At 46.1% G+C, this 24,790-nt stretch overlaps 1 protein-coding gene across 2 annotated transcripts; it reads left to right on the top strand.

The window, feature by feature from the left end:
* Positions 1-1,138: 1,138 nt before the first annotated feature.
* On the top strand, positions 1,139-24,790 carry CHMP3 (charged multivesicular body protein 3). 2 transcript variants are annotated; one of them, XM_065597243.1, is made up of 6 exons: positions 1,139-1,203; positions 10,160-10,220; positions 18,972-19,151; positions 22,339-22,460; positions 23,563-23,677; positions 24,280-24,790. In XM_065597243.1, exons 1-6 carry the CDS (start codon positions 1,171-1,173, stop codon positions 24,417-24,419), a joined length of 651 nt encoding a protein of 216 aa, XP_065453315.1. In that variant the 5' UTR covers positions 1,139-1,170; the 3' UTR covers positions 24,420-24,790. The 2 variants fall into 2 exon arrangements, with proteins under 2 accessions (XP_065453315.1, XP_005292502.1); XM_005292445.4 differs by having other exon boundaries at positions 1,192-1,351.

The raw sequence follows: 24,790 nt of genomic DNA, 5'->3' as shown, positions 1-24,790 counted from the left end.
CTTGTTTCTCTTTCCCTCCCCACAAATAAGGTTGCCAATTTTGTGTTCCTTGAGGTTTCGTCATATGATCTACTCTTTGTCCTGGAGTCTCCAGGAATTAATCTTGGAGGGTTGGCAACCCTACGTCTGGGGGCTAAATGACCCCCAGTGAGAATTGCAATAGCTGTCCACATGTAATAGGTGATCAGCAGACAAAGGTCCCTGTCTCAGGGTGAAGCTTCAAAAGGCTGAATTCTTTGGGATACATTTGCATATGCCACCTAAACTGTATAAAGGAGTCACTCACAGGTTAGGGAGGTGTTTTGTTTGAGCTAACAGCTGTTATAAACTTGTGGCCTTGTTGAAGGTGGGTTGATCCCTGGTAAGCTTATTAGTATGCATACAGCTTCTCTTATTGTGGTGATATACTTTCTCTGTAATGCTTTTTCTTTAAGAATAAATGTACTTGCCTAGCAAGGGCGGTGTGGTAGCTTAACTGTGGGCAATTAGCTATTTTATAGGCTCTCAAAAGCCAAAACAGGTCTTTTTCAGCCGTCTGACTTGTGGGGGAATTCAGTATAAGCAGGGAACTGTGCAGCCTGGAAAAAATCCTGATCAGGAAGGAGAGAGACACACAGCCTCCACCTAAGTGATGTGTCAGTGGGAGAGGCTGCAGTCTGAAACAGGGGACTTCGCAGGACCCTAGAGGGGGAATGCAGGTGCCCTGAACTGTGACAGCTGCTTATGGGGGTGTAACGTGGGCAGCAGGGTGTGACTACCTGCCTGAGGCTAGATCATCACCGTGGGACTTAGCAGCCCTGGACCTATGGACAATTCTGTGTCAGCTCTGCAACCCCGGCTACGGGGCTGACACGTGGGGAGAAGTGTGTCATTGCATCACCCACGTGTGGCTTCTGCTGTCTACCTACTTTCCCTTCTCCCCATCCACCGCAACTTCCATCAGGATTTTCTATTTCTCCCATCCGCAGCCTGGGCTAACGCCCCCTGGCGGCCAAGGGGAGGAACAGGACGGCCTTACCCCCAGCCCAGGGGAAGGAGGGAACGCACGCGCAGTGCCGCCTCCGAGACGCCCCGGAGGGAGGGCGGGGGAAAGGAAAGGAGACGCATGCGCAAAGGCAGAAGCCTGAGGTGTGTTTTCCGTGTTTTGGCCGCACGCGCAGTGGTAAGCAAATGAGCCTCGCGTCACAAGGCAGGAGGCGGGAGGTAAGCTGCGCCTGCGCAATGTCTGTTGCTGGCTCCCCGCCCGCTTGTGGAGGAGGGGACGGGAAGCCGGAAGGGACAGAAGTCGCTGTTTTGTTGGTCAGCGATGGGTCTTTTCGGGAAAACGCCGGAGAAGCCGCCCAAGGAGCTGGTAATGGCCCGGGGCGGGGGGCACCAGGGGCAGAAAGCGCGTTCCCAAGCCCCCCGGGAGGGTGGGGGACAAGGGCGCCTTAAGGGCAGGGCCCCTGCTGAAGGGGTGGGGCCAGGGACTCTGCGGGGGGGGGGGAGTGAAGGGGCGAACACCTTGCTGGGGGGGAGACTCTGAGAGTGGGGGTGTGTGAAGGGGCGGCTGCCCCGGGGTTGGGCGCTATGCGGGGGTGTGTGTGTATGTGTGTGTGTGAAGGGGCGGCTGCCCCGGGGTTGGGCGCTATGCGGGGGTGTGTGTGTATGTGTGTGTGTGAAGGGGCGGCTGCCCCGGGGTTGGGCGCTATGCGGGGGTGTGTGTGTATGTGTGTGTGTGAAGGGGCGGCTGCCCCGGGGTTGGGCGCTATGCGGGGGTGTGTGTGTATGTGTGTGTGTGAAGGGGCGGCTGCCCCGGGGTTGGGCGCTATGCGGGGGTGTGTGTGTATGTGTGTGTGTGAAGGGGCGGCTGCCCCGGGGTTGGGCGCTATGCGGGGGTGTGTGTGTATGTGTGTGTGTGAAGGGGCGGCTGCCCCGGGGTTGGGCGCTATGCTGGGGGGGCAACGCTGAGGGGGACTTTGTGCGGGGAGGATGCTGGGGGGGGGGTTTCAGAGGTGGCCGCCATGGGGCCCGGAGTTCTGCGGGGAGGGGGCGGGATTGAAGGGGGGCTTCCATGGGGCTGGGTTGGACGCTGAGGTAGTGATGCTGGCTGCCGAGAGAATCAGAGCCCCCAACATCTCGGGGCTGCTGCACAGGTGACCAGGTCCCACCGGGCCAGGTACCTACATGCTGAGGGGTGTCCATGATGCTGCTGGCCCCCTGGGATGGATGGGAGCTCCGATGGGGGCCTGTCTCCAGTATTCCTGTTGGTGCCACCCATAGAGGCAACAGGCTGTAACTGGTTGCTTGCCGTCGAGAGAGCCTGCAAGGGATTGGAGCTGGTATCTTCATTGACTAACTTCTACTGGGATGGAGATGGCTTGGAACATGCTGGGGCCTTTGGGTTGTCCCATGGATAGAGATGGAGCATTAGGACTTGTGAATAAGGGAAAGTTATTTTGGAAAGGTGATATATGAATGTAAAGGACTATAGCTGTTCCAGAATAACTTCCTGAGTGGACACTCTTATTAAAGCATAAGTGTAGCCAAATGGGGAGCTATTCTGCAATAGCTATTCTGGTCAATTTCCCTGGGTGGTCAAGCCTTTATGCTCCAGGACTCTTGCTTCTGTCAGCCTGAGTTATACTGATCAAGAAGGCGTATTGCATGCTGGAATGTATCTCCTCTGGAGGCGCTCTCTCAGAGGGAGCTGGGCAACAGGTCTCAAAGAGTCCACTTCCCAGTGGCTTCTTTCCCTGGTGAATAGAAAGCCATCAGCCTCTGAAGACCCCCAAATCTGAATAGGGGGAAATAAAGCTTCTGTGCCTTGCATGATTATCTTTGCAACACAAGTGTGAATGGATGCAGTACTGTTTTGCCGAGTCTGCAAGCAGGCTGTACTAGGACCTGATTGTGCTGTTGCTTGTAGCTTTCTTACACAGTAACAGAGTGAAATAAGCAAATTCGGGATGGTTTCACTGCTGGTTTTCAGAACCCTTTGGGCAGCAGTGCAATAGTCAAGAATTGGGTCATTTTTACTCTTACTGTTTGGAAAAGTTATGAGCAGTAGCAGATGCATTAGAGGTACTCCAAGAAGAAAGTTCCCTCTCCTCCCTTCCCCCCCCCCCCCCAAAAAAAAGAAAAGAAAACTTGGAACAAAAACTAGAGTAGCAGAGACATCCCTCTGCCCCTTGCAGCAGCCAAGAGGCTCTAGGAATTGGGTAGAGGAGCAGAGAGAGCTGTCCTGCTCACAACATCTGGATGCTGGGAGTCAGAGAAGAGTAGAAGAAAGGCCTTTCATCACTCCCCTCATAGTAGCCAGGAGTTTGGGTGACAGGTACAGTAATAGATTCCTTGACCACACTCCCCACAGTCAGAAAGAGCAGCGGTTCTCAAACTGTGGGTCGGGACCCCATTTTAATGGGGTCGCCAGGGTTGGCTTAAACTTGCTGCGGCCAGGGGCTGATGCCAAAGCCCCACTGCCTGGGGCTGAGGCCTGAGGGCTTCAGCCTTTGGCAGTGGTCTCAGATTACGGGTCCCTGTCTGGGGCTGAAGCCTTTGGGCTTTGGCTTCCCCTCCTCTCTCCTGGGCATTGGGCTTTGGCTTTGGACTCCCTCCCCCCCTGCGTGGCAGGGCTTGGGCAGGCTCAGGCTTCAGTCCCCCCTCCTGGGGTCATGTAGCAATTTTTGTTGTCAGAAGGGCGTTGCAGTGCAATGAAGTTTGAGAACCCCTGCTGTAGAGGGAAGAGGAAGATAGTGGGAGTTCCTTCTGCCTTCCAGAAGGTGATGGACAACTTCAAATGTATCAGATATGTGCTAGTGGCTAACACAAAAGACATAGCTACTGAGCTGGGTCCGGGGATGGTAGCCTGGTAAGAATCTCAATGCCCACCTTTTTCCTAGAATTTGGGTAGTGTTGTGAGTGAAATTGGGCTTCTCACCAAGACATTACCGCTGGACCATCTAATGTACTGAACCTTGTCTAATTAATTTTACGGCTAAAAGATGTCTGGCAAAATTGTCAAGCCTTGTGCCAGTCCTTAACAATACATTCACACATTACTTTGGCCTTGTCTACATGCAGAAGATGGAGCAGTTTCATTTAACTCTGTTTTTAAACTGATTTGGTTAAGCAATGCAAAACACTATGTAGACACTTGTATTTGGTTTGAATAGTTTATTTCAGTTTAGCTTATCAGTCTCTTTACCAAATTAAAATAGGGCACTCTTAAACTGAACAAAGACTGTCTGCATTAAAAATTTGCACTGGCTTAACTAGATCAGTTTAAAAATACTTTTAGTTAAACTGACGCAAGTGGGTGTGTAATCCATTCCTCTTCCTCCTTTGGCTGAACCTTGTGTAATTTAGCTCAGATTCTTCAGTTCCTTGCCTTTATATACCATGCACCTCCGTGGTGCTACAGACATTATTTAAAAATAAACACTGATGCTTGTGAATTGCACTGTGCTGAGCAGAGGGAAGCCGGTCTACAACTTCTGTTGCCCTGTGTGGGATCAGTGACTACCAATTTAGCAAGGGGGAAAAAATGCTGCAAATACGATGTGAAGTTCTGACTCTAGGTTGGACAGAGACTGTTTTAGATACAGCAATAAAGTAACACGTGGCTAGAAGTGTGGAATTGTGCAACCATTTCAGAAAGGAAACTTGGGCACCCAAATTTGAAGAGTTTTCTATGGATTCTAAGTATAGGCAGTGCTGTACAGTAGGTGAACACAGGGCTGGATTAAGGCTGCTCGCATTCCAGAGACCTCCCTGACGTTCTGTGCTTCAGCCCCAGGGGCAGCAGGACTCTGGAGCTGGTAGCTAGCAGGGCCCTGACAGGGTTCCAGCGACAGGGGGCCCCCTGCAAGGTTCCGGTGACAGACTCCTGAGAGGGCCCTCCTCAGGGTTCCAGTGAGGGGCGACAGCCTCGTGGGGGTGGGGCTCAGGCAAGTGGCCGGGGATGTCCTGTTTTCTCTTTGGGAAATATGGTCCCAGTGGGTGAATGGGGGGCCCCCCCTGAAGCTTCCAGCTGCTACGGGCGGAGGGGGAACCCCACAGCTCCCAGCCACCACGGTGGTGGGGGAAACCATGGAGCCAGAGGAGCAAAAGTCACAGACCGGTCACGGCTTTCATGAATTTTTGTTTATTCCCTGTGACCGGTCCGTGACTTTTACTAAAAATAACCATGACAAAATCTTAGCCTTGAACATGACACAACTCTCATAACAACAGACGGTGGGTAGGAGGGAAGAGGGTTACAACAGTGAAAAAACATGGGATGGATTTCTTTTACAGTACATCTGATTAAGTTCTTCTTTGGATTTTTTTAAAGTAAGAGTTTGAGGGCAGTATCCTAAAATGACTGCAGATGTGGGAACCAGTGGGTGAAAAGTCAAAAAGACATGGCATAAAGATCATAAAAGAGCAGATAATCATTCCCGCAGCAGCAGAATATATGGGACTCACATTGCTGCAAATGTGTTTTATACATTTCTTGGTTTTGCCACTCTGTTATCTGTACATTTATTATCTTACATCCCAAGAAGATTATGCCACTCCTTAAAAGAACATATAAGTAGAGAGCAATCATTTAAGGAAATATTTTAAATATAAGCAAAACTTGTAACTGAAAACTGTTAACATTCTCCTGAAACACTGTAAAAATGTCCAAGCTCCCCTGATTTGTGAATTTCCGCCCTTATTTTAAAATTGTTCCATATGCTGCAAGTATCATGATGTCCAGATAGAACTAATTTGATGCAACAGGTTTTACACAGTGCTGGCTACTGAGAAGAAGCAGGCACCAGACTCTTTTCTGTGGTACTCAAAGGCCAGATTCTGATATCTTGACTTGCAATGAGTAGCGTCTTTACTGGGAATAGTCATATAGTAAGGGAATGTTTAACTTCGGTGAGGATATCAGAACCTGGCTCTGAGCGTTTTCAGCAGATGACACTATAGCAACTATAGTGGAATGCCTTTTCACAATTCTGTTGCTTGGTTTACTGAACTAAATTCCATATTCTTTTTGGATTGATAGGGATCTGCTGTACTTACGCATCAGAGCCATTGTTCCATGCAAAACTGTTCTATGAGCCAGCTAGAACTCTTGAATGTACTTTGTGTCTCTGTGTATGTGTGTAGTGTGTACTGGAGAGAGGATCTTGATCTTAAAATATTTTTGGGTACTATACTGTGACAGTTCTCAGGATGCCCAGGACTGAGTCACCTTGTTACCTACCTGCCTCCAGCAAGAGGAAGACTTGCTGGTGCCTAACTGGGTGTCATCTCCAACACCTCCAGTCGGTTAGCCATCCAGTCACCCTCCTCTGGGCTATACCAGCCTTTACTTAACCTGCATGGCAAACAATAGGTACACCCTAGTCCTTGAGCCCCTCGGAAGTGTTCTGCTGTAGTGTCCAGCCCTTTATCCAGTGAATACTCTCAGAAATACCAGGTTTGCTGTGTACACCATAGCTCAGTGGTTTGAGCATTGGCCTGCTAAACCCAGGGTTGTGAGTTCAATCCTCAAGGGGACCATTTAGGGACCTGGGGCAAAAGTCTGTCTGGGGATTGGTCCTGCTTTGAGCAGAGGGTTGGACTAGATGATCTCCTGAGGTCCCTTCCAACTCTGATATTCTATGATTATTTGATTCAATACAGAATCAGCTTGACAGAACAAGGAGAAATGGTCTCAAGTTGCAGTGGGGGAGGTTTAGGTTGGATATTAGGAGAAGGTTTTTCACTAGGAGGGTGGTGAAGCACTGGAATGGGTTACCTAGGGAGGGGGTGGAATCTCCTTCCTTAGAGGTTTTTAAGGTCAGGCTTGACAAAGCCCTGGCTGGGATGATTTAATTGGGAATTGGTCCTGCTTTGAGCAGGGGGTTGGACTAGATGACCTCCAGAGGTCCCTTCCAACCCTGATATTCTATAATTCTGTGATCTGTGATGTGACATTATATATAGTGAAAACATTCATAATTTTATTATCAAAGATCTAGAATGAAGAGAGAGAGTAAGGAGAATGGAAACAAAAGGGTTACCTATAAAACAAAATCACAACATTCCTGGAGACTAAAAACAGAATAACTTCCTGTCTAAAGCTGTCATATCTCAGCCAAAGCCCTTTGTATCATTTCCAACCAAGGCTGGTTGTGTTCCCATTTTTATGAATGTAAATACACTGTCCATTAACTTCCTTAGTGCAGGATAACCGGGTGCATCCCTTGTCTCCCAGTTATAGTCCAGTAAACCTTTGAAGTGTACCCTCCAGATAAGGCTCTTTCCCTCTGCTGTTTCTTCCAGTTAAATCTGTCAATCCTTCATCTGCATTTAGCTCAGGGTGATTATTGCGAATTAAACAACACTCAATTTACATTTCAAAAGACAGATGGATAAATATCTCTGGTCTCGCAGAAAACCAGTTTGTAATGGGGTTCACTCACTGCTGTGGTGCCTCCTTGTGGGTGAGTCTGAGGATCATCTCTTGTTGAGTCTAACACCTCCTTCTGTCGCTCGCTTGCCTGTGGCTTTTCTGCTCTCCAGGACTTGAGCATACATCATAAAACCTTTGTGCTTTTGTTTCTTTACTCCATAATTTTTCCATTCCTTTGCAAGATCCTTCATGACCACACTTTTAAATTCTTGTCTACTTAATGGTATCTTAATATCCACCTAATTTTTTAGAGCATGTTTGGCTGCTTTATTAGCTATCTCATTTCTAGGTATTCCCTACTTGCTTGCATTATTTCCATAGTTAGGAGCATTATTTCACTTGTCATTTCTGCTTTCTGAAGTCCTCGTTTTGATTGTCATAATGCCTGACAATCAGATAAAATTACAACTACAGCCTGTTGCACATCTCTTACCCAGGCTAGTGCCAACATTATCCCCATCTGTTCAGCTGTTTGTACAGTCATGTAATTCGGTAGCATTTCAGAGTTCTGGATTCCAAGTCTAGGAGCACAGAAGGCTGTTCCCAGTCTACCTGTGCTGCCATCTTTTTATCTGTGTAGACTTGGCAAACTCACTCACTCATGCCCGTCACCCCAACCGGGGTATGGGCCGCCAACCACAGATCTCCAGAGTCCTCTATCCTGGGCCATTTGCTCTAGCTGGTTCCAGGTATAGCCCATTTTTATGCTATCAGCCTGAAGGTCGCGTCGCCAGGTGTTTCTTGGATGGCCACTTTTCCGCTTGCCTTGGGGGTTCCACCGCAATGCCTGTCTAGTGATGTTGGTTGGCTGCTTGCGTAGTGTGTGTCCTATCCAGCCCCACCTTAGACTTGGCAAAGCTGGCCCCATTTTTCATAAATAAATTCAGAAATTTCATTGGCCATACTGTGTGGGGTTTTTCCCCCCTTCCCTTGGTTCCATACAATTCCAAATCCACAAATGGGGAATAACTGTCCTGCTGTAATTTGATTTCCCATGGCTAAAATATTTTAGTTCTCTCCATTTTATTACATATCTCCTTTACCCATTTTTGACCCCGATAGCATGAGGAAGTCTTTGGCAATTCATATCATTTTTGATACCTTGCATTACATTCTTTGGTGAACCAGGATGTACGTGCCAGAATTAAGACATTTTTGTAACCTCTATGCACCCCATCTGTGCCCCTTTGCCAGCTGGCATGAAGAGGTTCTTGGGTCATGCATGCCAAACGTGAATATATCCGTGCAGGATATTTGTGCCCCTGGGGAAAGAGGTTTGTTGCATTTCTGAAGCATTGATTCTGAAAATATGTATCTAAAAGCTACATAAAGGAACCACTTTTTAAAAATAAAGTACACCCCGTTTATCTGAATGGCCTGGTGGACACCTGAAACTTTCAGCTAACCGGACATTCAGACAAATGTAACTGCTACTTTGAGGTAGGTTGTAGGTATGGGCTGGGAGGCCGTAAAGGTCCAGATACAGTTGGGGGGGCTAAAGAGTCTGAGGCATTGCTTTACCCGATTGTGTGCCGTTGTTACTATTCTGGGCTACAAGCCAATGAATGGCCGCACTCTACCTGTCAGCCCCTGCACACCCCGCCCACCCGGTGGCTGTCCTGGTGCCCAGGCTGCCTGCCCTGGGCTGTGGCTGGATATGGCCCCTCAGTGGTAGTTGCAGTGTCAAGGTGACCCCTGCCTGCAGATCACTGGGATGGGCTGTTTCCTGGATTGTGCGGTCAGAGATGAGAGCTGACTAGAGATGCCGCTATGGATACAACTAGTTATTGTGAGCTGCACTTTGAACTGGGCACAATGTTGCAGCCATGGAACCATAATGAAGGCTGCGAGTCTGTCAGGGAAGTCACAGAAGTCAAGGATTCTGTGACTTCTGCAGCGGCTGGTGCTGGCTTACAGGCTGCCCGAGCTGGGCAGCCCCTGGGCCAACAGCAACAGTTTGGGTGTGTGGGAGGGGGCTCAGGCCTAGGGGGTTGGGAGGTGCGGGGAGGGTGCTTACCTCGGGGTGAGGGGCTCACCGGGTCCCACTGGCTTGGCCCTGCAGCTCCTAGACGGTGGGGCCAGGAGGCACTGCATGCTGTCCACACCTGTAGGCCCCGCACCTCCCATTAGCTGCAGTTCCTGGCCAATGGGAGCTGCGCAGCTGGCATTTGTGACAGGAGCAGTGCACGGAGCCCCCAGGCCCTCCGCTGCCTAGGAGCTGCAGGGACACGTGGAGCCAGGTAGGGAGCCCCTGCTGGCCCTGCCAAACCTCCCCCCCCCCCCCCCAAATTACCAGCAGGGTCGCGGGCCACCTCCCCCAGCAGCCATGGCATCCCCAGACCGCCTCTCCCGGAGCACCTGTGGCCCCCCCTGCCCAAATTTTAGTTAGGGGTATATAGTAAAAGACATGGACAGGTCACAGGTAGTAAACAAAAATTCATGGCCCATGACCTGTCCATGACTTTTACTAAAAATACCCATGACTAAAACGCAGCCTTAATCATAATTTGAGTGAAAACGTTGTTGCACTGGTGTAGCATGAATTGCTGTAAATTGGCTTCCTTGAACCCTGCAATTCCCTGGGAGGGTGGATGCTGTTTGCAGAGAGAGGATGCACTGTGGATTCAGATAAATAGGATTTTTGGATGAAGGGAATTTGGACAACTGGGAATATATTGTATACAAGTCCGTTTTAGTTATGGTTTCTTTTATGCTTTCTCTTTTTCCTGTCTTTATTTTTAGGTCAATGAATGGTCGCTGAAGATGAGGAAAGAAATGAGAGTAATTGATAGACAGATCAGAGGTTTGTGTTTTTTCACATTTTCTCAGACTTCCTCTCTGTGTGTATATAAGCTGGTTTATATCAAAATACAAAAGAAAAAATGAAATTTTAGGTAACTTCTTAATAGGAAATTGCAGAAAGTCTGTGGAGGGCCAACTATAGTAAATGTAGTGAAATCCCAAGGACTTCAGTGGGCAGGGCATGTAGGTAGGCTGGTGGAAGATTAGGGTGACCAGATCTCCTGATTTTATAGGGACAGTCCCGATGTTTGGGTCTTTTTCTTATATAAGCTCCTACTGCCTGCCTGCTTCCCCTCCCACCTCCATCCCCTTTCCCGATTTTTCACATTTGCTGTCTGGTCACCCTATGGAAGATGAATCAACTAAGTGTCTGTGGAAAGGACATCCTTAGGGTGGCAACTTCATGGCTGACCAAGAAGATGGGATAATATTGAGCAAGACCTAAGAACTCTTATTGTGAATTACCATCAATAGAGGGGAAAAATGCCCTTGCCCCGAAAGAGGTGGGGGCAGATTGTGAGAGCGGCCAGAGACCTGTGTAGTGTGTGGAGCCACAGAATAATGAGTTTACGCCGCATTTTAGAGGTACAGAATTGTGACTGTATGAAAAAAACAGTATAGTTCTAGGGATTTATATCTTTTGTAAGCATGAAACTCCCATAGAAGTCTCTAGAGGTAAAATTTTCAGAAGTACCCAAGTCCCATACATTTGCAATGTGAATTAATCTCCAAAATCCCATTTTCTAAAATGATTTAGGCATTTAAGGTCGTAAGACACTTGTAAAATGTTCAGAATTGCCCATTAGGTCAAATTAACCAGCAACTTCAGCCATGTAAGTTACAGTTTAGTTGCAAGAGGTTACGATGTGCACTGACTTGCAGGGAGTATGCAAAAAAGTATAACTAACCTGTCAGATAGGTAAAGGGAGGTATATTTGGGAAAGTGACAAACAGGAGAACTGGATATAGGAGGTGAAGTTTGACTTCTGTTAATGGGAGTTTGGACTTAAATTTCTGTGGGCACAGGATTGACTCCTGTATGGGTTTTTTTGTGGAAAGGAGGGGAGTTGTTTGATCTTACACCATACTATTAGTAGATTTTTCTGCTACATCCCCTTCTTCCCACGTTCCCAGCAGCTGGGATTGGGTAAGGGGATGGACTTCTCACCAGGGTTTTGCTCTATGAACAAGTTCCAGGAGGACCTTTTGTATTGGTCTCTGATTACACCTCTACCCCAATATAACACGAATTTGAATATAACGCGGTAAAGCAGTGCTCTGGGGGGGAGGGAGGGGCTGCGCACTTCGGCGGATGAAAGCAAGTTTGATATAACGCAGTTTCACCTATAACATGGTAAGTTTTTTTGGCTCCCGAGGACAGCGTTATATCGGGGTAGAGGTGTATTAGGAGTTTGCTGCATTTTTAAGTCCTGACCAGGACCGGCTCCAGGCACCAGCTGAGCAAGCTGGTGCTTGGGACGGCAGATTGTTGGAGGCGGCATTCTGCCCAATTCTAGGGCGGCACGGCCCCTTTTTTTTTTTTTTTTTTGTTCCGCTCCGGCCGCCCTGTAGGGGGCAGCGGCGCGGAGAACCAGAGCGCCCTGCAGGGCAGTCCTCTTCCTTCCCTCCCCACCGACCGGAGCGGAGCCCTCGCGGCAGGCAGTGGGAGGGGCCGCGTGGCAGCGCCCCTGCTGTAGCCCTGGCCGCCCCCTTCTCTCTCTCTCTCTCCCGCCCGCTCCCTCCTCCCTCAGCCGGTCCCCCTGCACCCGCGCTCCGGCTGCGCCGCAGGGTTTTTTTTTTTTTTTTGCTTTGCCGTTCTGGCCGCCCTGACCAGATTTTTGTGGGGTTTTTTTGTTTGTTTGGTTGGTTGGTTTTTTTTTTGCTTGGGGCGGCCAAAAAGCCAGAGCCGGCCCTGGTCCTGACTTAACCTGTCTGTCCCCATCTTTAAAATGGGACAGCGTCTGTGCATCCTGTAGGGGTGTTGAGACCAATTAAATTATTAAGCTGTTTTGAACTCCCTGTGGATGGTGCTATAGAAGTATGACACTTTGGACAATCTGTATAACTTATAAATTCTGGTTGAAATATGAAGTAGTTACTGTGAAAATTGCTGCATCGCTGAATGTTGTTTCAAATGCTTCTGCATGTTCAAATAAACAAAATGTGTCCATTCTGATTTCTAGAATGGGTTTTAGGAGCAATAGAATGCTTTGCACCACATAGACTCTTTCATCTGATGGCTTGAATCCCCCATTCTTGAGAGGCACAACAGAGTGCCCTTTAACAGAGCCATAGTGTGCTATCATGCACAGCACTGTCACCAAGCCACTGGGTCATAGAAGAGGGACCAGTGTACTAAGTACTGAAGACTGGCAGATGGTACCATCCTCCAAAGACTTCTGTGGAACTCCATGCTTTCTTGTCATAGCCTTTAATCCCTTGCGAAGCAACGCCTTCCAAAAATAAATAAATAAATAGTCCATTGCCAAATCACAGTAATGCATCTCCTATAATAAAATGCACATATCATGATTATGCTCAATCTAGAAAAATTGGAGTATGTCAGACTGCAACAAAACCATTCAGTTTATTATTCGCCATTGAGCAGAGTGTGCCTGTGCCAGGATCCCCTTGGGGTGCAGCTTGGGACTGTGCCCCTTGAACTCTCCCCAGCCTGGGCTGTCTCTCACAATGCCTTGCTAATGACCAGCAGCAACCCCTTCAGGATCTGTGATCACTCAGCACAACTGCATGTGGAGCCCCACATCCAGCTAGATTGCAGGAATGCTCCCAGAGCCACTCATCAATCACACAGAGAGAGGCACCAGCCAACTCCTCCCAGCACTGTACCCCAGGAATACACCATCTTGCACTGCTCAAGATGGGCAGTGCAAATTTATTAATTGGTTCACCACTTCAACAATGGAAAGTGGACATACAACAGCCTTTGCCAACCTGAGCAAATTTGCCCCACACTTCGTACAAACTCACTGGTACAGATAAACAATTAAACAAGTTTATTGACTATAAAAGGTAGCTTTTAAGTGATATTAAGAGAGAGGCAAAAAGTCGGAGTGGTTACCAAAATAAAATATATAAGTACGCAGTCTAAACTCTCAACCCTATTAGACTGGGCAACATGTAGATTAAGCAGTTTTTCTTTCCCCACTGGATATTGCAATCCTTAATATACAGGTTTGTTCCTTAAACCTGGGCCAATCTCCTCTGTTGGAGTCTTGTCATCTTCTCAGTGTCTTGGCTGCTTGCAGCGACGGTGGGGGCAGGAGAAGGGCCCAGTATGTGTCCGCTCTGTCTGTTTTATACCCTCAGTCCATGTGCTTGGGGACCATAAGTCCAGGCATGTCTGGGGGGCATTGCTGAGTCTCTCCAAGCAAGGTTGAGCAATTCCCCTGGTGTGGCCTCATGCAGGTGAGTCATTGCATTGTAGCCCCCTTGCTGGACAATGGGATGTTTGACACCCCACCCGGGTGTTGGTTACTTTCCTTCCTCTTGCCTCTGGGGAGCTAATATCTGGTTGATTCCCCAACTTACATCATGTTCTAGTGGTGATCATATAACACAATTCTCATAACTTCATATGCATTAATGATACACACATATGGATAGAGAAGTGACTTTCAGCAGATCATAACCTTTCCCCTGATACCTTACAAGGCATGCTTTATATGTAAGATCATGATTATATGAAAATGAGGAATATGGGGGTTACAGTATGCTCCCCCAAGGTATGGAATGTCACAGTGCCCCGGTCGAATGGATGCTTTTGAATGTTTAAAGCCAGCAAGTAGCTTGCAGCAGTAACTATATTTCTCATTTCTTTAGTGTCTTCCATCCTAGGACCTCTAAGTACTTTATAAACCTCGAGTTAAGCCTCTCCATCACCCTATGAGACAGGGATGTGTCTCCACTTGACAGATGGGAAACTGAGGCACGGGGACAGTTACTTGTCTAAAGTCATGCATGGCGTCTTTGGCAGAGCTGAAAGTAGAATCCACCTTTTGACCACAAGATAAGCCTGCATTCCCTGCAAAAGTTGATATTCACACAGTTGGATTCTCTGTCCTCAAAGTAGTCAAACAAAGCTTACCTTACAAAAATATAGACTGATAGAGTTTTTAGGCCTTCTAAATGGTCAGTGTAGGAAGGCTTTGTGCACAATGGATTGATCTTAGCACTTTCTCATGTCTAAACTGTTGTTTCACTTAGGGTATTTGCCCTAGTTGTATGGTACACTCTTTGGAGCAGGGATTTTTAACTATTCCCATGGCCTGTAAAGTGCATAGTTAGTTGTCCTGAAGAAATGGTTTCAGCATCTTGTAAGCATATGGTGTTTCTTGTGAGTAATAAGGGGAAAACACCACTAACCAGACTCTTCTAAAGGATAATAGTCTTTTGGAGGGGAGGACACTCTTTGTCCCAGTGGACCGGCTGATAGAGATTTCTTAGGTTATCTGCTGCTGAATGGCACTTATTCTGGGTGAGTCATTCTCTAAAAGATTCATTAACTCCCACATGAGAATTTGCATTGATGTCTCCAATTCATATTGGGCCGGCGAGTGCCAAAACGCAGAACGCTATTTTGATGGATTTATTTATAACCTGCCAAATTCTGAATCATTCTGGTGTAAAATTTCTGGCTGTGTAAATCAGTGAGCTTTTGAAAATAATAAAAATCACTGCATATAAAATAAATAAATAAAAAAATAAATTAATGGAGATATCCTATCTCCTAGAACTGGAAGGGACCTTGAAAGGTCATTGAGTCCAGCCCCCTGCCTTCACTAGCAGGGCCAAGGATGGATTTTGCCCCCAATCCTTAAGTGGCCCCCTCAAGGATTGAACTCACAACCCTGGGTTTAGCAGCCCAATGCTCAAACCACTGAGCTATCCCTCCCCCTCCAGGAGCATATGGTATGCTTGCTTTCTTTATAAGGCAATTTCACTGAACTCTTCTGTCAGTAATATCCCTAAATGTTAATATAGCTGGATGGATTCAAATGGTGTTATCTTTTTCTTGCAAGCTAGTTTTCGGCTATCTCTCTTTGCAATAGAAGCTTTATTTCTGGGTCAGAAGAATAGAAGCCCAGTTTTTAACTCCTTATTCTTTTGTGTGCATATGTCTCTTACCTGAAAATATTTTTCAGGTGCCTTGTTTTTTTGCTGTGCATAGCCACCATTATCCCTTCAAGATAGTTTAAAATCTGTGCATTTTATTCACTTAAAATCCTTTTCTAAAAGGAGGGGCTCTGATTATTTCAGGAAGCTTATGCATAAGAATGGCCATACTGGGTCAGACCAAAGGTCCATCTAGCCCAGTATCCTGTCTTCCGACAGTGGCCAATGCTAGGTGCCCCCGAGGGAATGAACAGGACAGGTAATCATCAAGTGACCCATCTCCTGTCGCCCATTCCCAACTTCTGGCAAACAGAGGCTAGGGACACCGTCCCTGCCCATCCTGGCTAATAGCCATTGATGGACCTATCCTCCATGAACTTATCTAGTTCTTTTTTTAACCCTGTTATAATCTTGGTCTTCACAGCATCCTCTGGCAAGGAGTTCCACAGGTTGACTGTGCATTGTGTGAAAAAATACTTACTTTTGTTTGTTTTAAATCTGCTGTCTATTAATTTCATTTGGTGGCCCCTACTTCTTGTGTTATGGGAAGGAGTGAATAACACTTATTTGCTTTCTCCACACCAGTCATGATTTTATAGACCTCTATCATATCCCCCCTTAGTAGTTTCTTTTCCAAACTGAGCATTGCACAGCACCTTAACTTGAAAGCATAAAATACTGGAATTCATTTTGTGCAGACACTATTCAGTATGTTCTTCCTCACATCTAGTACATGGACATCAAATTAGCAACTGTGAAAAATCAGGACATTTTCTTTTGTGGGGCAAGGGGGAGGGAGATATAGTTGCGTGTATAAAACAAAGCCCCTAATATCGGGACAATCTAGATAATATTGGGACATCTGGTCACCCTACATCAAATGCTGGGAGTGAAGCTGGAGACTAAACTAAGGTTGAGTTAGGCCATTCAGGTGTTCCTAAGTCTATCAATGTTACTGAATGTTTCCAGAATAAAGGGCTTCTCTAATAATATAACATTATCAATGACATCAACAGTGGCCATACAGCTGTTTCAAGTGGATACATTTTGAATGTACCATTTTACATTTAAAAGTTAATGCACCAGGTGCAATATTATGAATTGCTTCTAAGCCTTGTTCATTAAATGCCAGTGAAAGTGTATAAACCTGGCAGGGAAGCAAGTCAAAGCTTAATTATTTAATGAACTGTGTCTGACAAAGTAAGTGATTATCCCACCTGCAAGATTAAAGATTTTGGGTAATAAATAAATTTGATTCTAAAATAACTTGCAAAGCTAGTTGGGAAGTTGAGCCTTTTATTTACAAAATGTGTATGGGGTCTAAATAGATGAAAGATTTCTGCTTCCTGAAGGAGCAGAGTGAATCTATATAATCAACATTTTTGTGAGATCACCCATAATAATGGTGTGTGAACACCTTCCACAAATCTTTATTTCCCAGCCCAGTTGGCAAAAACAAACAAGATTTTAGGGATTTAAATGTGAGTGATACTGTGACTGAGAAGGTTATTGTGGGAAAGCTATATCAGACAGATGGATTTAGCATGTAGTTTTGAATATGAAGAGGCTGGCAGTCATTCCTATTTCATCTCGCAGTGATTTCTGTAATCTTGGTCCAGCTCCTAGGAAATTTCCATTTTTTTGGCTACTAGTTTTCCCCTCTTTCTTGGCCACTTCATCTTTTCCAGTGGTGTGAAGCTGAGGTTATCACAAGAAAGGTGTCTCTCAGGTAGTTAGTGGGGGCTGATATCATGCAAGCTGTTGAAAGTCAGAACAGCATCCTTGACCTCTAGGTGTTTGAGAGGGAGCCAGTGCAGGTCCTGGGGAATCAGGATGATGCATTCCCAGTGACCTGTCTTAGTGAGAAGGCAAATTGCTGTGTTCTGAACCAGATGCAGACATGCAAAGCGTTCCTAACTTTCAGTACTCCTCCTGAATTTGTACACGGAATTACAAAATTACTATTTTAGGTTTAAATCTACTAATTTTCTCTGTCACATAAATAAAATGTGTGTCACTCACCACCACTGGAGTCCAACAAACACAGCAAATAGAGTTGTGGGAAGAGGGGGCTTTTTTCTCCACTGCAGTATGACACGTGCACAGACTGCACCATGAGGGTCGGAAAGGAGGCAAGATGTGGTGATTTTGAATGGGTTGAAGTGCTGCTGGATTCGCTGCCCAAGCCACAGGCTGCGTGTTGCGCTTTAACTGCCCCTAGTGGGCCATGCCGGACTTTGTCAACATGCTCTAGGTACTAGAGCTCTCCACCAGGGTCCACCCGAGGCAGTTCATACGCAGCCTGTGGGTTGGGCAGTGAATCTAGCACCACCCTGAGCCCCACTGACAGCTGCCATGGTTTGCCTCCTATCAGACCTCACGGCCCAGTCCGCAGGGGAGGTGAAGCCAGAATGGCCGGAGGAGAAGGCAGCAGTGGTAGATCATCCCAGCAAGGAGTTCCAGGCCAGGAATGGCCAAAGTAATTAAGGGCCCTAGGCAGCATAGGAGGGCACCTTTCCTAGGGCTGATCCTTCTTTCTCTTTGGGGGTGGAGGTCAACCAATAGGGGAGTGAGGGGAATCCAGCCCCCCAGCCATTGGAGGGGAGGGACAAGAGGTCCCAGTTTCTCCAGAGGGAAGGGGGGAAGAAGTCCAAGCATCCTCCGTAACTTTTTCATAAGCATCCCTAAAAGTATGAGCAAGGTTGGCATCTCAACAGATGTAGCTTCCTTTAGGGCACTGACTTCATAGGTATAAGGAATTACAATAAGTAGGATTAGAGGTTATAAACGTGTCTCATCATGGTTGGATCTGTCTCTGATAGGACTGAGTGTAGTTCCCTGACCAGTTGTAGATGGAAATGGGCATTCATTGCCACCACAACTGCCTGGCTATCTGAGCACAGTGCAGCGTCTAATGCAATCAGCTCGCTGTAAACCAGGGGTTCTCAAATGGGGGGTCGTGACCCCTCAGGGGGTCGCAAGGTTATTACTGAGGGTTTGTGAGCAGCCTCCACCCCCAAACCCCGCTTCACTTCCAGCATTTATAATAGCATTAAATATAAAAAATGTTTTTAATTTATATGGGGGTCAGACTCAGAGGCTTGCTGTGTGAAAGGGGTCACCAAGACAAAAGTTTGAGAACCCTGCTGTAAACCAATCTAACAATGTGAATGTGGCTGCCTTTGATGATGGCAGTTGTAATGGAGGAGGTGAGTGGTTCAAAGTGCTTCCCTCTTCTGGCCAGCATTATTTCACCCTCATCAGGGTTTAGCTTCATACAGGAGCTGATCTCAGCCGGGTGCTTGGAAAGCTCGGTGGTAATGCTGTGACAGACTGATGTAAGGGAAATCATAGAACTGGGTGTGCTATGCTAGAAATAGATATTTTGCTATTAGAACTTTAGTTAACTAATCTGTTGGTGATGCACAAACCAGAATACCCCATTCAGTCTTCAATGGCTGGATTCATGCTTAAATGAAAGGCATTATTGAAGTGGAAAGTTTTAATGATGAACTGTTGCTTTTGAAAATGCACTCCAGTAAGCAAGGACTCTCTGCTCCTAGCCTCAAGCCATTTCTGATGACTTGTCCTCACTTGTTTGTCCTTTGCAACCCAGATATCCAAAGAGAAGAAGAAAAGGTAAAGCGGTCAGTAAAAGATGCTGCCAAAAAGGGTCAAAAAGACGTGTGTGTGGTTTTGGCAAAGGAGATGATCCGCTCTCGGAAGGCTGTGAGCAAACTCTATGCATCCAAAGCACACATGAACTCTGTGCTCATGGGGATGAAGAACCAGCTTGGTAAGAACATCGTTGCGCCTAAATACAACTGTTTCTTAGATTAACTGTAGAGGTTGGCCCTGAGCTGCACATTTCAAAATTGAAGTAAAATTCTGTCAAAGTTTAGGATGATTTGGGCCTATCTCAAATGAGTCCAAGCCTGCAGGATGTATTTACACTTAAGTCATCTGCTCCAAAAGGTAGTCTTTCCTCTCGTGATGTGCTGTGTATTTGTTTTTCTTTGAGTGTTTCTGAAATAGCGAGAATATGACTAATGCTGGCTGCTTCGACAGCCCTCTTGTAAGAAAGATTCTAGCATTACAAGAAGAGCTTGATCACATTCTGTTACTGGGGTGGGTTGTTTTTTGACAGGCAGTGTATCCGAGGGGTGTTTCATTTGTTAGAACACCCAGTGTCGTCTTACATGAATTCCTGCATTTTTAAAGCAAGAGTCCTGCACTGTGAAGCATCAAAGCAAGGGTGGGCTTGATAGAGAAGAGGAGCAATTTGCCCAATGGCTTAATATTTAGCACTTACACCATTTTTCATCTGTCAAAGCATTTGACAATCCCTTACTGAGACCTTCTTCCATGCCTCCCCTACTCTTAGAATCCCCCCCCGCCCCTTCTTGACCATCTACAAGTCTTGTTGTCCATATGGAAATTGCCCTTTAAAATGCACTGTCTGGCTGGTCTATCACTGATAACTCACCACACCGCAGCTCCTAACAGCAGCAGGGAGAAAAGGGATCCAAGGATAGGGAGGGGAAGACTTGCAAGCAGTTGCCTTATTATGAATTTGTATTATTGTAGCACCTAGTCATGGACCAGGACCCTGTGGCATTGTACAAACACAGAACAAAACGAGGAGGAGCTCATAGCTGTGCAGTGGAGGCACCTTCTTCATCTGGCAAACCTTCTTTAGTCCACAACAGGAGCCACAATCCGATTTAATCATATCACATCTGTTTGCTAGGAGGAGACCTAGTGTGACTTATCAGCTCCATTGGGGATGAGGGGAGAAATGCATGGGAAGAGGGGTAGAGAAAAGCGGGGTCAAGGACTGGCTGGGTGTGTGAGCAGCTTCCAGAAAGAACGACCAGCCAGCCACCAAAAAACTGAGGTGCTCGGCTGAAAAGCTGGGCAAGGGGAGGAGCGCCCCAACAAGTTGGCTGGTCGGCAGAACGAGGGAGGCAGGGTTGGAAGACAGTAAGCGAAGACAGATACTGATCCAGCTGTTGGCTCTTGCTATATGCTCCATGCAAATGGTTATCATTAAGGCTCCGTGTTTGTCATGGAAGTCACGGATTCTGTGACTTTCTGTGACTTCTGCAGCAGCCCGGTGCAGCGGGCCCAGGAGCTGCCTGAGCAGCTCGGGCAGCCCCTGGACCAGTCACACTGGCTGCTGCTGGGGCAGTCTCGGCCCTCCTGCCCCCCAACAGCAGGAGTTTGGATGTGTGGGGCTCAGGGCTGGGGGGTGGGGTGGGGCAGTGCTTACCTGGGAGGAGCTCTCCAGAAGGCTGACAGGAACTCCCCTCCTTCAGCTTCTAGCTCCATGTGCTGCTTCCGCCCCTGCAGCTCCCATTGGCCGTGGTTCCCAGGCACTGGGAGCTGCAGAACCAGGGCTTGGGTCAGAGCGGAGGCAGCACACGGAGCTAGGAGCTGGGGTCGCCACTTCCCAGGAGCTGGGTAAGGGAACCTGCCCCAGCCCCACCAACACCCCACCCCGAGCACCTGCCGTGCTTCCCTGGGCTGAGCCCCCCCCTCCAGTGCCCCCTGGGCTGAGCCCTGCCCCCAGTGCCCCCCAGGCCATGCCAGCACCCGTGGCACCCCCCCCCCAAGTTTTAGTTGGGTATATAGTAAAAGTCATGGACAGGTCATGGGCCGTTTATTTTCGTTTACTGCCCATGACCTGTCCATAACTTCTACTAAAAATACCCATGATTAAAATGTAGCCTTAGTTATAATTAAGAGGAATCACTTTTGTTTCTAATTTTGAGATTTCCAAAGTGCCTGTTGTCCAGGGAGCCATGATGATAGATGTGTGTGTAAGAAGTTTTAGTTTGTGGGGACTGTGATGGCTTAGCTACAAGGAGATCTCAGTATCAGACTTCATTGATTTAGTACAGTTCTCTTCGCTGGAGAATTTACCCAACAAAGGGTAGAAAACTAATCTGAACAATAGTAATGGTAAATCTGGGAACAGAAAGGAAGTTGGGATTCTGGCTTGTATTTTTATTAGACCCCTAATTGGCTTATCAATACAATTGAGATTTTTTGATATTCCTGTACCTTCTCCTTATTATTCAGGCCTGACGTTAAAAACACTTGTAAGCTAGGCGTGTTGAAATGAAAAGTAGCATGTGCAGTTCATCCCCTTAATTCAGGAATGCCGTTTAAAACATGGGAACTCTCCACTATTATAAAGATGCGCTGTTATTTCTCAACTTTATCTTTATTTAGGATTTGACATTCAAGGAACACTTAAGCACCATTCTAATAGCTTCACAGACATCTTTGGATGTTGCCCAGGACTGTCAATTAGCCACTGCAAAAAAATATTGATAGAAATCCAATGTAGGCTGTATTTTAGTTCAGTTTTTATTTCTTGTTCAAAAAGGGACAATTGTCAATTATCTAATTCAATATTAAATGACCTTCCAACAATCCAGTGATGTGAAATGACTTCCTGACAGTGAGAGTGAGTTTCTAAATCTCCCAAAATGTCAGACTATCAGGGTGGCGTCACATTAGGGTACTAATTTCATGAATAATCGGATACATGGATACATAGTCTTGCTCGCTTGACCAGCATGAAAACATCAGTAAGACTTCCTGCGTAGGTTTTATTCCATGCTCATCAACTTTCCACCTGAGAAGAGCAAACAGGAAGTTTTCCTTTTCTGAATCAAACTGCGGGTGGGCTGGAATCTAGATCTGTTGGCATGGCTCAGCTGCAGTTAATTGGAGCAGTATCTCCACTAAAACTCTTCAATCTTCCAGAAACAGGGAAAGTCAGATTTTTCCCCTCTTCTAAAACCAACAACTTTAAGTTTAGAAGGTGATTAAGTAAATGGACAATCTTTTTTTCCTATATGCACTTTCCTAGATTCCAAAACGATGATAATCTGTACAAGCAGGATTCTCCGTCAGTTTTGTTCCCATGTGCTGGCTTCACTCTAAAGCCTTTCCATGCCTTCTCTTGGCAGCTGTCCTCAGAGTGGCAGGTTCATTACAGAAGAGCACAGAGGTCATGAAAGCCATGCAAAATCTAATAAAAATCCCTGAAATTCAAGCAACGATGAGGGAATTGTCCAAAGAAATGATGAAGGTAAGTTCTGAAATATATTATTGTGTATTACAATAGCACCTAGACATTCCAAGTGACATGGGGTCCCATTGTTCAGCATAGTACAACAGTCCCTGCCTTGAAGAGCTTACAATATACACAGACAAGACACAGGTTCCAGAGTCGTCTTCTGCTGCCATTAAAGGAATACTCAAGTTAAAAACACACTTTTAAATAATTTTCTTGCATTAATACTCTAGATTACTAAAGCTTTCTAATCCATTTTACTGTGTGGATGTGATATGCTCTAGCATAATTTTGCAATGTTTGGGTTCCAAGCCCTGCAGGGGGATTTTTTTTTTTTTTTTTTTTAAAGAAAAAGTGTTCCCAATGAAATTTATAGAAAAATATTCCAACATTTTTAGTTGATTACAAAATATAATTTGGGCAAACATAACTGTGAGAGATTGACAGACTGGCTTTTCAAAGGTTTCAGTGTTACCAGTTGTAATTGCATTTGATTAAATACACCGCTACCTCGATATAACACGACCCGATATAACACGAATTCAGATATAACACGGTAAAGCAGTGCTCCAGGGGGGCAGGGCTGTGCACTCCGGTGGATCAAAGCAAGTTCACTATAACGCGGTTTCACCTATAACGCAGTAAGATTTTTTGGCTCCCGAGGACTGCGTTCTATCAAGGTAGAGGTGTATAGGGCAATAAATTTGAGATATTGCTCTAAGGTGTGAATAAGACCCTGCCGTTTAATTCTTGGGTTACCCTACTCTTGATTGCCAGTCATTCTTTCCTCACAGCAAGTATGCAATAAAGTCTCATTTTGTTGCAGTGAAAACATTCAAAGGGTCTGTGTTTTAAAAATCACCCACATGCTAAACCAACTCCACTGCATGCTTACCTAATGACAGAACGATCAGGAACGTGTAAGGATGGTGTGTGTAGTAAATAGGCTATTATTGGAAGCAAGGCTGAGTCCTTTGATAGGCGTGATAGCGGCAGGCATAATCTGGACTATTATGAAATTGAGGGAGCTGAGTACACTTTCCTGAGAGTGCTGTGCTCCTGGCTGGCTGTATGGAAGTCCTAGAAATGGGATCTGTTACCTTCTGTTTCGCTGTAGGCTGGTATCATAGAAGAAATGTTAGAGGATACTTTTGAAAATATGGAAGACCAAGAGGAAATGGAAGAGGAAGCAGAGATGGAAATCGATAAAATCCTGTTTGAGATTACAGCTGGTGAGTGCATGAGTCTGTTACAGATACATATTATGAGAACTAAGAATATTTCTTTTCCTTTTTAAAAATACTCTTCAACCCTCTGCTCACTTGCCAAAAGATGCGTAATACTCTCCAGCATTTGGGTTTATGGATTAGCCATAGATGCTCTCACGGCTGAGTACCATGGGAACAGAAGTGAAGCTGCCCTGTAACAAGGAACTCTTCCCATACACAACTGTTAAGAGTCTAAGAGGAATAAAGCAGGAAGGCAAGCTGCTTTTAATCTGTTTTGCCTATGGCCACAGGAGTGCAGGGTCGCTTTAGAGTCCCCTGCTATCTTTCTCCAGGGCCCTTGGAGTTGGAATACAGAACTCTAGACACTTTAAAATAGGCAAAATACAGTATGGTACACACTAGGAAGAATTGAGCATGAGTAGTTATTGCCTAGATAGCTAATCACTTGTCTCTAAATTTCCAACATACTATCTCAACCATACAGCAGTGGTTGAGATAGTTTTAAACCTCTACAATGTGCAGCTACCTGAGAACTTGTCCCTTTATTAATCAGTCAGTGGTCTGTATTTAACAATGTTTATGGACATTCTCTTGCTTGTTTGCAGGGGCATTGGGTAAAGCACCTAGCAAAGTTACAGATGCTCTTCCAGAAACTGAACCCATAGGGGCTGCTGGTATAGCTGATGAAGAAGAGGAAGAAGATATTGAAGCAATGCAGTCACGGTTAGCTACACTCCGTAGCTAGATATTAAGTTCACATGTACAGCTTGTTTTTTTGTGTTCTGGGATGCTCTGTCCCTCTTGTAAAATGTAAAACTGTTTGTGAAAATACTTCCTGTAATATATATTTTTCCTGGGGCTTGTGTTCTATAAAGGTTATTTTTGCCATTTTTCTGTTAATCTTTCGCAGATAATGTAGGCTATAGGGAAATGGTGGGTGTAATGTATTTTCAGATATAAAACAACCTTTCAAAAATATTCTTTGTAGCAAGGTGGGGTCTTCCTCTAACAAAGTACTTGTATTGGCTTAAGCTGCTACCAAAAAAACCCTTAAGTGTCTGTACATTTTCCTGAAACACTACGAATGGATTTTAATAAACTTCTGGTTTAACACTT

This window comes from Chrysemys picta, chromosome 5, assembly GCF_011386835.1.
Source record: "Chrysemys picta bellii isolate R12L10 chromosome 5, ASM1138683v2, whole genome shotgun sequence".
Taxonomy (NCBI): domain Eukaryota; kingdom Metazoa; phylum Chordata; order Testudines; family Emydidae; genus Chrysemys; species Chrysemys picta.
This window is presented reverse-complemented; position numbering and strand designations above follow the sequence as displayed.

Bases quoted from the DNA above. Each gene is read 5' to 3' on its own strand.
- CHMP3 (XM_005292445.4), top strand. From the start codon at position 1,307: ATGGGTCTTTTCGGGAAAACGCCGGAGAAGCCGCCCAAGGAGCTG. The intron at 10,221-18,971 runs GTTTGTGTTTTT...TTTGCAACCCAG, and splicing joins AATTGATAGACAGATCAGAG to ATATCCAAAGAGAAGAAGAA. The intron at 19,152-22,338 runs GTAAGAACATCG...TTCTCTTGGCAG, and splicing joins GGGGATGAAGAACCAGCTTG to CTGTCCTCAGAGTGGCAGGT.